Source organism: Sitodiplosis mosellana, unplaced genomic scaffold (assembly GCF_009176505.1).
Source record: "Sitodiplosis mosellana isolate CC-2019 unplaced genomic scaffold, AAFC_SMos_1.0 Smas_scaffold_6197, whole genome shotgun sequence".
Classification (NCBI taxonomy): domain Eukaryota; kingdom Metazoa; phylum Arthropoda; class Insecta; order Diptera; family Cecidomyiidae; genus Sitodiplosis; species Sitodiplosis mosellana.
The window spans coordinates 8,133,651-8,150,987 of record NW_022601438.1 but is presented as its reverse complement, the minus strand read 5'-3'; the positions used below and the strand labels follow the sequence as shown (position 1 = coordinate 8,150,987).

The following is a 17,337-nucleotide window of genomic DNA, read 5'->3' as shown; positions in this document are numbered from 1 at the left end:
ACAAGTGCACATGAGCTCGGAAAAGCCCTCACGTCGCGATACGAAGGAATATTGAATGTGCAGAGAGACAGAGCCAGCGAGTGAGCAGAAGAAAGAGAGCGTTACGCACGGAATAAGACGAAACTCGGATGCAACACATAAGTACACGCGAGCCTTTCTATGCAAATACGAATACTATTTGATATGCGTAATCCGCAGAAGGAAGATTCTCAAAATTCACATTCTCTCTCTGTCTGTCTCTGTCTTTCTCTGTCTCTGTCTTTCTCTGTCTCTGTCTTTCTCTGTCTTCGACTCTTTCTCTAAAATGTATCAAAGATATACGAAAAAAAATGAGAACAGAAAAAAGGATTCGAAGCGCCCATAAATTGAGCTCACTTGATTCTTTAAAAAAAACATTTTGTTCGTCAAGATTTTTTTTATGTTAAGCAATTACTTCCCTTGAAAAGCCGTACTCATTTGATAAAAAACCTGCTGGTCTGGGTACAATACAAAAATACTTGTTGGAATTTTACAAATTCAATTTGAAAAACTAAAATCAGCGCACGAAATCGAACAAAAAGTCTCTTTTTTTCCTTCCTCCGAATGAAATTCGTGTCGGTCTGCCGGTGTGCCGAGTCCATGGAATGAAGATAACAAAAAACAAACAAACAGAAGTATAGCCTAACAAATGAATAAACTCACAAAGTCATCGGTGAATAATCATCATTTGGCCAACGAGACAGAAAGTTCACAAAAAAGAAAGACAAAAAATACAGCGAAAAAAATCAGAGAATTTAAACCCCTCCAATATATGCGAATATGTGTATGGTAGAACGAACGCGCGCTCAACGCCAACTAATGTACAAAAAAAAACTGCTGCATAACAATCGCATGGAGCAGAAGCGAAAGGAATAGCACACTTCTTTGCGCGTGCGCGTTGTAGTGCAGGTTTATTTCGCGCGCTCGTTGATTTGTTCCGTTCTCTCACTCTCTTTTTTCGGTTCGGACGATGCGCCGTTCTTGTTGTTGTTTCTCTCTCTCTCTCTCTCGCTCGCTCTTCGTTCATATTTGCCGATCCAAAGGGATTTGCTGGACTGGCCCAATTCGGTTGCTAGGCAAGAACCGAAAAAAAGCAATCCACATTTCATTAGACCAAATGGAATTTGTCACAGAAGACGCGGCAAGACAGACAGACATATCGAGAAAGATAGAAAGACCGATCAATCCTTCTGGGTCGATTGATTGGTTGGTTTGTTGCCGGACGCGAGTTATCAATCAACCAAATGCAACACACAAATTCCAATACATTTTCAACTGCAAAGAACGTTTTCGATACTATACTACGCTGCTCACTGTGGTTTTCTCTGTTGATCGAGAGTTCGCGCGTCGTATGAGCGAGAGACAGTGAAAGAGAAAGAGAAAAAGAGCGAGCGAGAAAGCCAGAGATAGAGAGAGAGTGATAGAGAGAAGGAGAGAAAGAACTCGAAAGGCGCACGATAGACACACACACACACACACACACAGAGAGAGGGAGAGAGAGAGAGAGAGAGAGAGAGAGAGAGAGAGAGAGAGCGTGCGTGCAAATTTTCCTGCGATGAGTTTGAGTTTTATATCTATATAGTTTCACATAGCCGTGCCGTTCCGTCCGCGCGCGCGTTGCCTGCTGCCACTACAATCATACAAACAAGAGTACATTTTGTATGAAATAAATTGTGTGCATTGTGCACATTCTAAAGGTTTGCTCATATTATATTTTTTTTGTGTTCGTTGCTTTTCTTTTTTGTATCTTTATATTATTTTTTTTTTTTTATTTATATTTCATTTTAAGTGTATGTATATATGGTTGTGTGGTGTGTGTGTTTGTACTATGGTCGTGCATACATTCGTTAATATGGTGCTGCTGCAGCACACAAAATATAAAAATATAGATATCTACATAAATGAAACGAACGAATGAACGAACGAAAAAAAACCAACCACACTTCGCCAACACCAAACGGCTACAACGGCAAACACTTTTGCGTAAACTTCAAATCCATTTTTACATCTGAATAAAATTCAGTATATGTTTGATGATCGAACAAACAAGAGGCAGACACGGTGTGGACGCCTTCCTATGCACACAATTCTTATATAGTTTTTTTTCGTTGCAATATTTTTTTTTCATCTCTCGCTACTATTCTTCTCCGTGCACCGAAACGTGTGTGTTTCTGTTTTGGTTGTTAGTTCGTTTTTTTTTTCGTTTTGTCGTTCATTTGTCGAATGTTTTGGTGACGGAACAGTTGCAATTTGATCGTTTAGACGATTTTTTTTCACATTTTTTCATTGCTGTTGCATTTGCAAGTGAAACATTCCAATTAGCAATTAAAAAGAATTTGTTTATCTAATTGCTTGGTTTTTTTTTTCTCTTCCGTTTGTTTGCATTCAAAATTGAAATCAGTGCGCATTGAAAATAAATTGAATTTTTTTATTCATTTAACCGACTTTGTTGTCTCTATTGGAACAAATTTGCCGGAATTGCAGTAATTGAAAGTGATGAAGTGTGAAATCAGTGAGTTTCATTTAAATATTGGTCGAAAAAAGTAGGTAACGTGCACGGCTTTTATGTGATCGTCAATCGACAAACAAAAACGTTGCAAAAATGAACAGAAAAAAAAAATTGAATTGATGCACATGCATTTGAAAGGCAAATCGATTTTCGGCGCATTTCATCTCTCCTGTTCACATTAATCGCATCAATAATTAAACGAATCGTTCAAGCTCCAAGTATTTTTGGCGGCAGCTGTTGTGTCGTCCCCATGAGTCAATACGCAGAAAATGAGTTTTTCTAGGGAAAATCCACTCAGAGAAGAAAAAAAAAAACATTTAAAGCGCATAGTCAACAAATCCTTTTCACTTTGATTTTCAACCGAATTTACACATAATTTGTTTTTTTTGTTTCGTATTTCCTACGTTTCAATTTTCCACGTATGCTATGCAATGACCGCATTTAGTAAAGAAAAAAAAACACCGCGTGCAATCGAATTGCAACAACATTTTCCACCAAATCGGTTTTCAACGTCAGCTTTTTTAAATGAACGGAAAAATGACGGCTGTTTTGGTACGATGGATGCAAATATTTTGACACGTTCTTATTTCCAGTTTGAAAGAGAGAAAGAGAGAGAAAGAGAGAGAAAGGGTGAGTGAGTGATTTCTGAGAGAATGAAAAAAAAGAAAAGAATCAATCGATTGACTAATGTGTATATCAACGTGATTCCTGTATACATTTCAAGGAATTGAGTAAAACATCCGTTGCAAATATGAAAACATACACGAGACACGTGCGTAGAGTGCGCTCCTGTTAATAACGAAACAGAATTCAATGCAGCAATTATAATGGGAATTATGCGATTCATTGATTGGAATTGTGCACGATTTTTGTGATCGGAATTGGTCATTCGCATCGATAATTGCCTCTCAACTCGGAAAATCAATTGAAGTCTCAAACGACGATTTCGTTTATTTTTTCAATTGAAATTATGTTAGTTTGAGCATTCCTTCAACTTTTGAACTTTTTTTTCAACTGTGAAACTTCTTTTTGAAAACCAAAAAAAAAAAAAACAAAAAAACAAAAATACACGAAAAAGTCACAGGAATATCAAGTAAGTTGTACATCTCATTAAAATCATCATCGACAACGTGAAGTAAACATACGTACAGTTGAACAATAACGAATTGGAAAACATGATTTTCTGTGCGGATTTAATTAAATGGAATGTGAGATCGAAAATATGTAGACTTTTGATAAAACAAATGTTTTGCAACATGAATTCAATGCAAATATTATAAACAAACACTGAACGGGCAGCGACGATCACAACAGTGACAACGACGAGGACGACGGAAAAAAAGATTACATATTTAAATATCTATGACAAAGAGCGAGAATAACAAAAATATAAAACGCGACAAATTAAAAGAAATACGAAAAACAAATCGAAGAGAGAGAGAGAGAAAGAGAACTTGTTTTTAAATTGGACAAGTGCGGAAAGTGTTATACCTTGCCGATCAATGTGTTGCAATCAAATAAACATCAAGATTAATCGAAAAATGATCCACCAGATTCGTATCAAGTAGGAGAAGAAAGAGAAAAAAAACACCGAGATTTTTTGTTGTTGTTGTTGTTGTTCATAATATTCAAACTCAATTAAGTACGGAATACGATGCATTGGTTATTTTCTGTAAAATGACAAACACACGACACGGCAAAATACAAACAACAACAACAGCAACAGCAGCACAAATAACAACCACACCATATCCACGTTTCATTACAATAATAACAACACGGATTATACATGCGATCGCAAGCAACGATGGCGGCACCACCAGCCCCAATGATAAACATGACAATTATGATGAACATGATGGAGGTGTCTTGAAATCCAAATGCAAAACACCATTTAGTCGACATTTTACGCGCATCCTCATTGTAATTCTCATTTCATTCACATTCGCTGATATGGTTCATGGTAAGTGCATCCCCAGTCCCGTCTCCTAAAATTCATTCATCCTAATTTATTGGTTAACACACAAATCACCAGAGATAGGAAGAGAAGGAACGAATGACCATTCGAGCGAACTAGCACGCGCGTACATATACACAGTTATTTTTTAGAGACACTATCAAATTGTAGCGAGATAATGCGTGTGCTATGAAGCAAATGCAATGAAGCAAAACTGTCCACTGTTTCCGTTTTACCACTCTTTCTCTGTGTCCTCTCTCTCTCTGAGCCCCATCATTGCCATCGTCTTTGTTGACGTTTTTTTTTTTTCAATGAACGGAAACACTTGTCCATTCTCATCCCATTTTTAACGGTTCAACGATACGAATTTACGACGCATTTCAATGCTCAACATCCTCACCTGGTCACATAAAAAAAAATAGAAATTAACATCAGGAAACGAGCCGATTTACACATCGCAAAAAATAAAATAAAATGAAAACAATAAAGAGAGCAAAAGAAATAATGACCAAAAGCCGTTCGGCTTCAGGACGTAAACTGTTTGATTTTCTGTTATTTCGTGTACAGAGCGTTAAATACACGTACAACTTGTTAATTTCATTTGCTACCATTAAAACAAATTAAAATACAGTTTTCAGGGTGATTGAATTCTAATTCGCATTTTCATTTGATTGAATAAATACGGCACACATTCTCCATGCTCGGATTCTACGAATGCAAACTCTTTTTCTTTCCCTCTCGCACACACCGCGCCGCAACCCATTTGGCTTTGTGCATTGAGGTGTTGCAAATGAGATAAAACCATTTCTCTATCGGAAATTTATGGTATTTATGCGATGCATCCGCTTTTCAATTAAAATCCTTTCGAATAGCAGCAACAGCCCTCCCGAAACACATAATCATCATCATCATCATCATCACATCGTGATCGACATCATCAGCATCACAAATACCATGCATATGATGATTTATAGATATCAGATGTTTTATTGATAAATGTGAATGAAGGCGTTCGAGTAAATGAACGCGATCTTGCGCGCGCGCGCGCTCACGCTCAATTCTCTGTGTGTCGTGTGAATGCCGATGCGATGATGATGATGATGATACGAATTGTGGTCAATATTAGTGCTTTGAATGTTTCACACACACCCAAAGGCACGTTGTGTGCTCAATACAGGCGCGCGTGCAATTAATGCCACTGCTGCACACTGTTTAAATCACTAAATAGTCATTGTTGGTATGGCTTTTGATGGGAATTATTGTAAATTTGATTCGTAGAAACAATATAAGTGCGATTATTCTATTTTTAGTTTAGATGTTTCATTAAATTGTATCGATCTGATTTGCTGCTGTGGCTGCGACTGCAATTGCTGTTGTTCGCGATGCGCGCAACAATGTTGCATTTAATATAATTGTCATAACCACAATTTGCAGTTTTGTATACGTTGGGCCTCGAAGCGAACGAACCGTATTATTGCCTTTAGATTATGAAATGTGTCACAGCATGTTAAGCACGTAGTGTACATTAAGCTACTCTCTTTGATATATGGCGAAATTGATATGAAAAAAGAGAAAATTTATATGCGTAGAGATAGCATGGGCTCGTAACAGAGATATCACACAGAGCGATGGGATTAAATTGAAACATATGAAGAAATAAAACATCAAACTAATTGAGTCACAACACTGAAGAACTGTATGATCTCGCTTTCTAATGTGCAAAATGCACCGTTTCATAGTGAATATTTAGTGTGTGACATCTCTAAATCAGAATATGCACGCGTCGGTCGGTTGGTCGGTCAGTTATTTCGTTGTTTCTCATACGTATGTAGAACTCATGTGTGTGTGTGTGTGTGTGTGTGTGTGAACGTGAATCCCAATTAGATTGGTTGATTTGTGGTATGTGTGTGGTTTTGCATATATGTTTTTTTTCTGTCTATAGCTGGTACTTGTTGGGCAAAACGTACCCAAGGTGGAAAATGCAAGCATCCAATGGAACGCAATGTGTCTAGAGAGAAATGCTGTGGGGGCGGCGACGATGTCGGTTTCACGGAAAAGGAAATGACCGAATTTGAATATTTCTTTGCAACCGCATTGGGCGATGGCACTGCTTGCGGTTCATGCATCGGTAAGTGTAACAAAAAGTATTATAGCATCGTAGCATCGCTTTGCAAAATTTCTCTCTCTCTCTCTCTCTCTCTCTCTCTCTCTCTCTCTCTCTCTCTCTCTCTAAGCTTAATTACATACCGACCGACCAAATTGGTCGGCACTTATTCAGTGGCCAACCAAATAAAATTGGTTTTATGCAATTTCGAGATTTTGCCATTGATCCCACCACAACCGACACCGATCCTCACATATCATCCTCACCACAGATATGTTTCCAATATATTTTCAGATTCGTGTAAAACAGCCAAATGTGGCGCTCATAAGAAATGCGTAATGCGGTCCGGTCAACCGAAATGTGTATGCGCTCCAAAATGTAAAACCAAAAATCAACGACCAAAACGCAACGGTGGTGGCAATCATCATGCACATTCACAATTCAATAGTAACTATCAAGGACTGAACCACCACCACCACCATCATCACCAAAGTAGCATCGATGACAACGACGATACATCACATGACGATGTTCAGATTATTAACAATGATCTGAATAACACAAATCGATCGCACACAAAAAGTGATAAAATTATATCGATCATCGCACCGATTCATCATCCTTCGAATTTAAGTAGTAGTCATAGATCTAAGAAAATTCACAACACCGAACAAATGCACAACGACAAAGGTGGTGGCACTGTCAGCAATAACAGCAGCCGACAAAATATGGTTAAATCGTCAAAGCATTTAGTTGCGAGTTCAAATAGCAATTCAACAGCAAGACAACACCATCAAAGTGGCATAAGCCATCGTCATAAAATGCGAACACATAAAAATGAGTACAGCAACAGCAGTTTAATCGACAATAATATCGTGAATGTGAATCATCGTCGGCAAACATCCGTGGAACAACAGTTTAAATCGAACTTCTATGGACATGACATACCCTACCCTCCAATTGATCTGCCTGTAAGTTGATTTACAATCCGAATTTCCGATTAAAAGCAGAAAAAAAGCACACCAAATAGATGGGGCATTAGAAATGCTAGATGTTACCTATAAATTTTACGGTTTCTCTACTCCTTTTCCTCCATTCATGTTGATTTTATTTTATCTCTTCTCTTTACTCGTCTTGTGTTTTTTCTCTCTTCTCTCATCTGTTTTGAAACAGCTGTACGATAACAATCAATTTCATCGGGCAGCAACAGCAGTTTGTGGAACCGACGGGCGGACATACAAAACTGAATGCCAATTGAGAAGACGCGCTTGCCGACAAGAGTCGACAACTCTATCGCTTGCCTATAAAGGACAGTGCCAAAGTAAGTTGAGGCGATTATTGTTTTTTTTTACTTCTTCTTCTTCTTCTTCTTCCTTCTGTTCATACGCTGTTGATTCCATTTTATATGTCGAATACAATTTACATTTTATGTTTGGCTCCGTATTCGAAATCAGAAGGCCTGTGCTGGAAATATCATCCGGCAAATTAGATTGATCTTTGAGATTCAGTGGAACATGTTTTGTGGCAATTTTTCAATATAATCTAGTCATTTTTCACCGGGCTGTTTCATCCCGTTGACATCTCATCTCGTCTTTTCTTTATTTCTTTCTTTGTATCGCATCATTCTCTCTATCTATCTCGAACTCGCTCTATCCCTCTCTCTATGTTTGTGATGTTTGGCGGCGGAACGGCCATGGAAATGTTAAAAAATTGTGCGCGATTGTATTCGATACAGAGCGTGTGTGTGTGTGTGTGTGTGTTACATTGTGTGCTTCAGAGTGGAACTATTTCAAAACATCGGTGCATTTTTGTAGTTTTTCGTTGTTTTTCTGCCCGAACTGTCTTCTATTTTTCATTCTAATTTATTGTCTATTATTTGCAAATGCAAAATAGACAAAGAGTGCACGGACTTGAAACCAAATAGATGGCATAGAATTGAAGGTAATGAAACGCAACAGCAGTAGCAGCGGCAGCAGCAGCAATAACCAGATAGAACAAATATGCCTGGCGATACACAATGGATGTGTGCAGGCATAAATAATTGTAAACATGAATGATTGCGATATTTATTAACGTCTGCTATTCCACCGAAACAGTTTAAACAACAATAACAACAGCAGCAGCAGCGACAGTAGCAATAACAACGACATTAACAAGCAACCCATCCGTCTGGATTGGTCGAACTTTTCCGCAGAAACGTGCGACCCAATCGAAATGAATTCAGTCGAAGAAGCGACAACAACAGCAAAAGACCAGGAGAATAAATTGTATGCATAACATATGTAAACACAAGAAAAAAATTACAGCAATACACCGAAGTACACACTTGAAATGAAAAGAATTCTTACCTATTGGCTGTTCAACATGGTTTTTGCGCGCGTAATTGACACACTATCGTAATGCGCATGCACATGTACGACCGAAAAAAAAACAGGAGATAGCTACAATATCATTTCATTCTACCGATTTGACGTTTCGAAGACTTCAATTGCTGAATTGAAATGGAACTAGATAGATAGGAAGAAAAATCAATTACATCATTGTTTATATCGGCAACTCTTTTGATTTATGTTGATGTTTCTGTTGTTGTTCTTTCGTGGTTGACGACGGTGATAATTCGAATTGTGCACAAAATGCAAATGATAATTGCACATACATATTTTTATCAAACGATCATCGTTGACAATAACAACCGTGTGCGAAAAGGGAAGAAGGAGAAAAAAGTATGTACGCAAAAAACATTGCAATGATCTGTTCAATTAATGTCACAGTCAAAACAAAATTCCAGAACGCAATGTAAGCAATGCGTGCACAGCATTCGACAGATAATCACTTTTGGCTATCAAAACATCCGGCTAGGATGGCACATTCATTTCGAATGAAACAATAAAGTGCTTTTGCTGATTTAATCCAAATCGATTCGAAACCAAACCAAACCAAATCGAATGGCAAATTCACCCAAAAAAAACGACGTTTGCGCTCTCTTTTTTCGAAGGGGGCGGAGGGGGAGAGACAAAAATCAAACAATGGAAAATGCTGCAGCATAGAAAGATATTGTCGTCGATCGAACAAGCACATTTTGTACAGTGTCTTGAGAAGAGCACGGCAAATCGTGACTGGATTTTCACATCGAATTTTCGTATCAATCTTTAATGACCGGCTTGAGACGTTCGCTCATATCAATTTCCTATTAAAACCGTTTCTTCGTTCATTCGTTGAACGGCCGGCCGCATGCTAATCTCAATCTCAAAATGTAACATGAATTGAATGAAAATACTTGCGCTGGGCTGCTTCAATGTGATCGATTTTGTTTTTAAGGTTTTTCTGAGTACACGTCCGATGGCCAAAGCGTCGCGCGATTGTTGGTTGGCATTTTTCTCTCCAGTGCTCGCGTTCACAGAACAGAAAAACAGCGAGAAAAAAAATGCTCACCGCGTCAATCAGTTAACTGTGCATGGGCGAAGTGTGCAATTACGATATGGGCATGCAAGGAAAGCAAACGTTTTTTTTTTGCGTGTTCGGCCAGACACAATTTTCGCGTTAGAAGTGCGCGATGGCAAAATTACGCGAGAGATATTATCGCGATTATATGGGCAACGATAGAATAGTATCTTTATTAAATCAAAATAAGAAGTAATTGTGGGGATAACCGTGCGCGCGCGCGCGCTTGTATTTATATTCGAATCGAACAACAATACAAATGGTTTGATAGGGAGAGCAACTCGTACATAAAATTGGCTTGAAAATACGGTACCAAACCAACTGCATTTTATTTCCAATGTGCTCGCTCTCTATCTCTCAGTCCATTTCACTCATAGATAAGTTGATTGCTAGTTTGCGTTCATTTTTCATCATACTTTGTAGTTTCTTTCTTCGTATTTCTGCTCTTTTTTTTGCCTCTCGTTTCATTTCTTCTATGCGTCTTTTGTTTATGTTTTTTCCACTCTTTTTGCCTTTTTTTCATTCGTTGGTCGTTCAATTGGTGTAATTATTACTATTTTGCAGCTTCCTGTAAGCATGTACAGTGTCCGGTTGGGCAACATTGTTTGGAGGATCAAAACTTGATGCCACACTGTGTGACATGCTCAATAACCTGTCCACCATATGATCCTGCTGTTAAATCGGTTATATCAAATCCAGCTCGCTTAGTTTGCGGTGTCGACGGCCAAACTTACCGTAATCTGTGCGAAATCAAACGAACGGCATGCCAACTGGGACGCTCCATTCCGGTTGCATATCGTGGAGCTTGCAAAGGTACGTTGGTCTTCTTTTTTGTTGTTGTTGATGATGGTGTTGGTGTTGTTATTGTGTTTCATTCTTATTCTTTACTATCTGGCAACAAGTTTGTTGCACATCATATTTTTGATCGTTTTTGTAAACTGTGTACGGAATGGACATTAATCAAATGAGAGAGTTCTGCAGAGAAAAAACAATATAGACGTTGTTTTTGTCGTATTCCTGGCATCGGTTTGACACTTTTCACAATAATATATTTTCGGAGAGTGAAGCAAAGCAGACATAAAATGACACAAACAAATTATGACATTTTTTTGATTCATGTGATTTTATCACATTGTTGGGCATAAGATGCTAATTTTGACTAACAGATGATGTGTTGTGCCCTTTCTCAATAGCACATCAATCTTATCGCTTGTTCACATGTGAAATTTACTTCTCCATTGCATACGGGATACTTTTTCGAAATCAATTTCTCAATAGTTGAATCCTTCAGTTCGCCATCAAATTCTCAATGGTAATCCGGTGCAATATCACGCCGTGCAATAGTTCAATCGATCGATCGAAGGAGGAAAAAAATCTTCAAATGCAAAGGACTGTTTCACCTGCATATTCAGTGCATTGGCTGTAATAAAAAGAGCAACAACGGCAGCATTGAGAGAGTGCAACGAGTGAAATGTAACAGACGAAATGTAAATGAACTTTCTTGTTCAAGGTTGCCGAAGGTCATTTTTGAAGCGCTTGAATAGAAGTGCACCGCACACCAAACTCAAGTATTTGGCTTATTTACTCGGCTTATTTATACATTTGCTGAGTGAATTACGCTGTGGTCTCTTTTTTTGCATTGTCCCTCTTGCTCTCTCTCTCTCTCTCTCTCTCTCTCTGCACTAATGCAGACGTATATTCAAGGTATACACATATTCCGAGTGTGTGTCGCATAAGAAAAAAATATACGCGACACGCAAACTTTTATCATTCTAGCAAGTGAGCGCGCGCACCCGCTCCCAAAAGAGAAAAGGAGAAAGAGAGAGAGAGAGAGAGAGAGAGAGAGAGAGAAAGAGGACAGTAATAAAAAAAAGCGCAACACAAAATTGGAAAACGTGAACTTCGTGATATTGCATGCAATGACATAAATGTCCACATGCATTTGAATTAATTCTCTTCATTATGTTTTGCACTATTTCAACGAGTGAAGGATGGAAAGAGAGAGAGAGAGAGAGAGAGAGGCAGAATAAAAACAAAGTCCATGCACTTTTGTGCGCGAACCATGGCAAATTGTATATGGCCAGAGCCTCACGGTGGAAGAGAAAGGCCGTGACAGAGAGAGAGAAAAGAGGAAGAAGAACGCCAGAAGAAATAGAGGAAGATGTCCACTGGCTTGGCTGCCGTCAGCATCGCGACATCGAAATCCGTACTCACATTCATGCTCATTTAATCGTTCTTCAGAACTAATCAAATAAAAGTCTAACAGACACCTTCTTTAATACCCCACTGATGAGCCGACAATCGCTCTTCACAGGACCAACAACAACATTTCAGCAACAACCGAAACCAAGAAATTCAATTGACGGTGCTGATAATAACAATAACCATTTTATTTTATTTTTTTTCTTCTTTGCACAACGAACTGTTGCATACTCTCGCACAAAATGAGAGACGCAAGGAAAAAACGCAGAAGAAGAGAGAAAAAAAGAGGCAACAACAACTAAAGGCGAAACGATTATGGCACGAATTTGCAGCGCAAACAAATGGAATTCATGACTGCATCCTCTCTCTCTCTCTCACTCACTCACTCATTCACTCATTCACTTCATTCTCAGTCACAAGAATTATGCTTGCAATTTAATCAAATAGTCGCACACCAACCATGATGACACCGAATTAAAACGTATTTCGTCAATCGCATTTTTGTGAATTGTATACGCAAACGTTTTAATGAAAATTTATGTGTCTGTAAACATTGATATTATACGTATGTTTCTCTCTGTGTCCCGCGAGTGCACGTTTTTTTCTATCTCTCACTCACTCACTCTCTTTCTCTCTCTCTGTGTGTGCTTCTTTTTTCGAAACATCACTCGGTGTTTGCATGCAAAGTGAGGCGAAGCAATGTGCGAATGTGTGTTTAAATTATTGTAAACTATCCAAAAAGAGCACAAAAAAATGTGTGTAGATATATATTTATGTATATAAAATGAAGACGACTCAAACGTGCTGCGACAATTGTTAGTCGAACAGAGAAGAGCAAGCAAAGTAAAAAAAAAACAGTCGAGTCATAAACCGAATGTATATAGCACCTCGAAAAATGTTCGAATTCTGTGATAACGACATGTCTCGCTGCACTCAATGCTCTCGCGCGCTCTCGCCACACGTCTGGAAACACATTAGTGAATGTGTAAATTCAATTCGGCCCGTTTTGAATAAATAAATGACTTTTGCATTGCATTCACTGCTCATGCAGTGGAAGAGACGATAATTTCGTCGAGAGACGCGAAACAGCAAGCAACACACCAAAAACATAAATACACACACACACACACACATGCGCACATACACCCATTATTATGCGTGTGTACCAAGGGCACAAAAACGAAGAAAATAAATTGAAGGTATCATAAAATTGGCAAAATATACAAATTATGATTTGGATACAGCATAAATTGTATGGAAAACTGTCTGCGATATGTGCAATCGTGCAATCGTTCGTTTGATAAAATATGCATCCGCCGTTGACTTGTTTTGTTTTTGGATTAATTTTATTTTTGACCTGAACATAATTTATAAAAAGGAGACTTATTCTCCCATTCCTTCTCCCTGGTACTCTCATGTCGTATTAATTTGGCTCTCATCATGGTTTTGGTGATTTCGTTGCTGATCGTCCGAATGGAATTCCTAGAATTTTCATATCGACTCAATAAAACTCGTAGCTGCGTCGATAGAATTTTAACCGCGAAACCGAAATTGCCCAGGCGAAAGAGAAAGAGAGACAGAAATAACGAAAAAAAGAGTGACGTACAGTAGACTTTCAGTGAACCGTATCGTTTTATTTCACACTCCATTCATATTTTCAGATTGAGTAAACAAAGTTTTTTTTCTCATGAAATTGAACAAGGAGAATAAGCCGAATCGTCCTCTGGGTTGATTACATATGTCACTTTGTTTAGACGTGAAACCTCATTAAATTCACATAAAATATTTCGTCGGTTCTGTTTAGAAGTGAAATCAGCGGATCATCCAATCATTTGAATTCCGTTGAACCGAGTTATAGATGTGAATCATTGGAAATCGATACACACACACACACACAAGAAAGCCACTTCAATTTAAATTCGCGAAATATTCACACTCATCAGAATTCAACTGATCAAAAGTTTACTGTATGCATAAATATATTGGCGGTTCGCAAGAAGCCGTTTCGTAAGGTGCGCCCCAATCCAATCACACAAACAAAATGCAATTTGCAAAAATGCGGAAATTTTTTCGGACGATTCATTTTCGGCTCTTCGGATTCTCATTCTCTCTACTTCGGTGTGTTGGTTGTTTTTTTTCGCTTTTTTTAATTTTTTTATTTTGACTGTCTGCTCGCTCGTCTCGCGCGATGACGTTATGTCCCTTTGTTTGTTTGTTTTTTTTACCTCACCTAATGGATATTTCATCGTTCTCCTTCGACTTTTTTTAATCGTTCATTTGACGCGAAGGCGCGCGCGCGTTCACACACACGGGCGGCTGCATCCTCAGACAATGACTAAAAACTTATATCTTTGATGCGGTTTCACATGAAACGAAACTCATTTCACGAGAGAATCTACAATGAAATTTATGCTCATATAAATTAATTGAAGTGCAGACCGAGAGTAAATGAGCAGCAGAGAGACTGTGCAAGAAAGTAGACCGAAGTTCTCCATAAAGCAAACCATTTACAGTCACAAAGTTGCAAATGGATGAGAGAGAAAAAAGAGCAAAAAATCGTCATCAAAATCAGACAGTAAAACCACACTGAATGGCAATGTCGACTAAAAACGGGATTGCAATTTACTTTTCATCAACTTGAAACTTGGTTCATTTAATTGCAAACAATTTTGGGCCACACAATAAACTTTTCAAAATCCAACAGAGAGAGAGAGAGAGAGAGAGAGAGAGAGAGAGAGACTGGTTATCCAGATTAAAGTTACGTTGCATGAAAACTTTTAAATTTTTTTTTCATTGATGACACAAAATCTATCTAGCTTCTATCTTAATAAATTTGAAGGATTTTGTTTAAGGGAATTTTGCAGTTTGCACTAAAATACTTTTCGAAATAATTTTGCGTTCGAAACTTTGAATCGTATGCCTTTTTATGGCACACGAAACTTTGCTTCCATAAAACTTGAGCTACTTGAATTCACTCGTAATGAAACGGGTAATATTCGATGAATTTACACAAGTATTTCAACCAAATGACCAACATTTTTCGACACTTTGACTCTCTCACATTTGATTAATGGATACCATCAGCTTTTGGGCTAAATATAAATTGACAACATTGTATTTTGAATACAAATCTACCACTTTGATAGTGATTTATATTGGGAGGATTTACATCGATTTTTATTGTTCGTACTTTTCATCGTGTTCGAGCATTCAATGGCCTTAAGTCACACAGGATAAAAAGATGAATTCTATTGAAAGCATTTCGTTATCGTCGTCGTCGTCGTTTAGGATTTAATCGATAACCTCTTACCCTCTGTCGAAGATGTTTTGTTGTTGGCTAAACACTCTCTTAATTCACTACAATATTCACAACCTTCTAAACCTTTTGGCGTATTTATGCAAGAGTTTTTCGGTCAAATCATCTCCCCCATTGCGTCAAGGGTTACAATGTGATATACGAAACACAGCTCAGTGATTAATAAGGTCCAATACTCTCATTAAAACAGATACTCTCTCATTAGCCGAGGTATTTTTTGTCGAGAAGCCTGCCTTTCTCATTTCAAATTGGTACCCAGCTATCAAATGGCAGAACTGAGCAGAGAGAGAGAGAGAGAGAGAGAGAGAGAGTCAATCTCTTCGAATGAGGGAGTTGAGATAATGAGTGAATCGTCACTAATAAGCGATAAAAAACCCATAATCTTCTTTTATTATTATATGAATGTTTTTTTTTCTTTTCGTTTGTTTTGTAGAAAGCGCGAACTGTGATACCGTCAGATGCAAAGACAGACAAGTTTGCTTGAACGATTTGGTAACTCACAGACCGAGATGTGTTGCATGCAGTTTTAAGTGTCCACGACGAAAACGACCGCAGGTACGTGTGGAGAAACACGCACAAAATTTTATACTAGTGCTCATTTCTTTGAGAATCATAATAATTCCCGTGAGGCATATAACAAACACACAAAATGATGTAATTTATGATATTTTTTTTTTCTTCCCTTTTTTCTCTTCTTCTTCTTCTTTGCATTTGATGGAATCAAGCAGGGCCAACAATCAGCTTTTATAAAAATTTGCGGTATGAACAATAAATCGTATCATTCATGGTGTCACATGATGAGAGATTCATGTAATACGGGCTATTACATTGATGTCAAACATAATGGAGTCTGCCAAAACTCAACAAACACTTAACGTTCATATTTAAGAGTTTTTTTTTTAAATTTATTTTTATTAATATTATTATTATTTTTTTATTAATTTAATAAAATGTTTTTAACAAAAATCTGTCTATTAGAAAATAAAAAAAAAATGTATCCACTGTATATGTCATGCGGGCGTTTTAATGAAGAAATTTTTTTATATACAGTCGAATGCGAAGGGAAAGTATAGATAAGGTGATGTTTTTTGCGAAACGCAGAAACGTAAAGTTACAGCAAATTGGTTATTTGATTACATTGCATCAAGACCGTCGTTTGCCATCCATTAAGCCCGTTAATTCAATGAATTCCGGATTTTTTAATATCAAAATATTACTTCATTCTGCTGAAAATGTTCCTTTTCGTGATAAATCGTGCTTTACGAGCGATGCCCTTTCATTCAAAGTTTATATATCTGCGTTTTTCTTCGCTTTGCTGCATTTTAATTTCTTTTGCTTTGCGCTTTACACTGCTTTCTGGTGCTTTATTTGCTTTTTGCTGCTTTTTTTCATTTACTTTACCCCACTTGATCAAGAAATGATGGCAAAACTTTCAAGAAGTTTTCAAAAATAGTCCAAAAAATGCTAAAATTAAAAAAAAAAAATAGTTCAATTCCAAAATTGTGAAAGTAAAACCAACGTTTGATCGAATTTTAAGCAAAATTTATTCTCAATTTTATGGATTTTATTTGAATTACAATCGAAAAATGATTCCTCATATAATAAAAGATATGGTGTTTCTTTGGTTCAATTTCTGTGAGTGTGTGTGTGTGTGATAGACTGGCATATGGCAATGGTAATCTCAAAAATCATTCTGAAACACAGTATTTGCAATGAAATGTGATAGTTTCATGTTTTTTTGTAATTGTGTTAAGATTTGTTTTTGGGTATTTACAATGATTGGTATTTTT

General features: G+C 37.5%; 1 protein-coding gene across 3 annotated transcripts; it reads left to right on the top strand.

Moving 5' to 3' along the window:
- Positions 1-3,260: 3,260 nt before the first annotated feature.
- LOC129577357 (follistatin-A) lies at positions 3,261-16,582 on the top strand. 3 transcript variants are annotated; one of them, XM_055464230.1, is made up of 7 exons: positions 3,261-4,490; positions 6,427-6,612; positions 6,883-7,559; positions 7,762-7,909; positions 10,594-10,842; positions 15,981-16,102; positions 16,276-16,581. In XM_055464230.1, exons 1-7 carry the CDS (start codon positions 4,205-4,207, stop codon positions 16,420-16,422), a joined length of 1,815 nt encoding a protein of 604 aa, XP_055320205.1. In that variant the 5' UTR covers positions 3,261-4,204; the 3' UTR covers positions 16,423-16,581. The 3 variants fall into 3 exon arrangements, with proteins under 3 accessions (XP_055320205.1, XP_055320206.1, XP_055320207.1); XM_055464232.1 differs by having other exon boundaries at positions 4,386-4,490; positions 6,369-6,612; XM_055464231.1 differs by lacking the exon at positions 10,594-10,842 and having other exon boundaries at positions 3,606-4,490; positions 16,276-16,582.
- Positions 16,583-17,337: the final 755 nt, after the last annotated feature.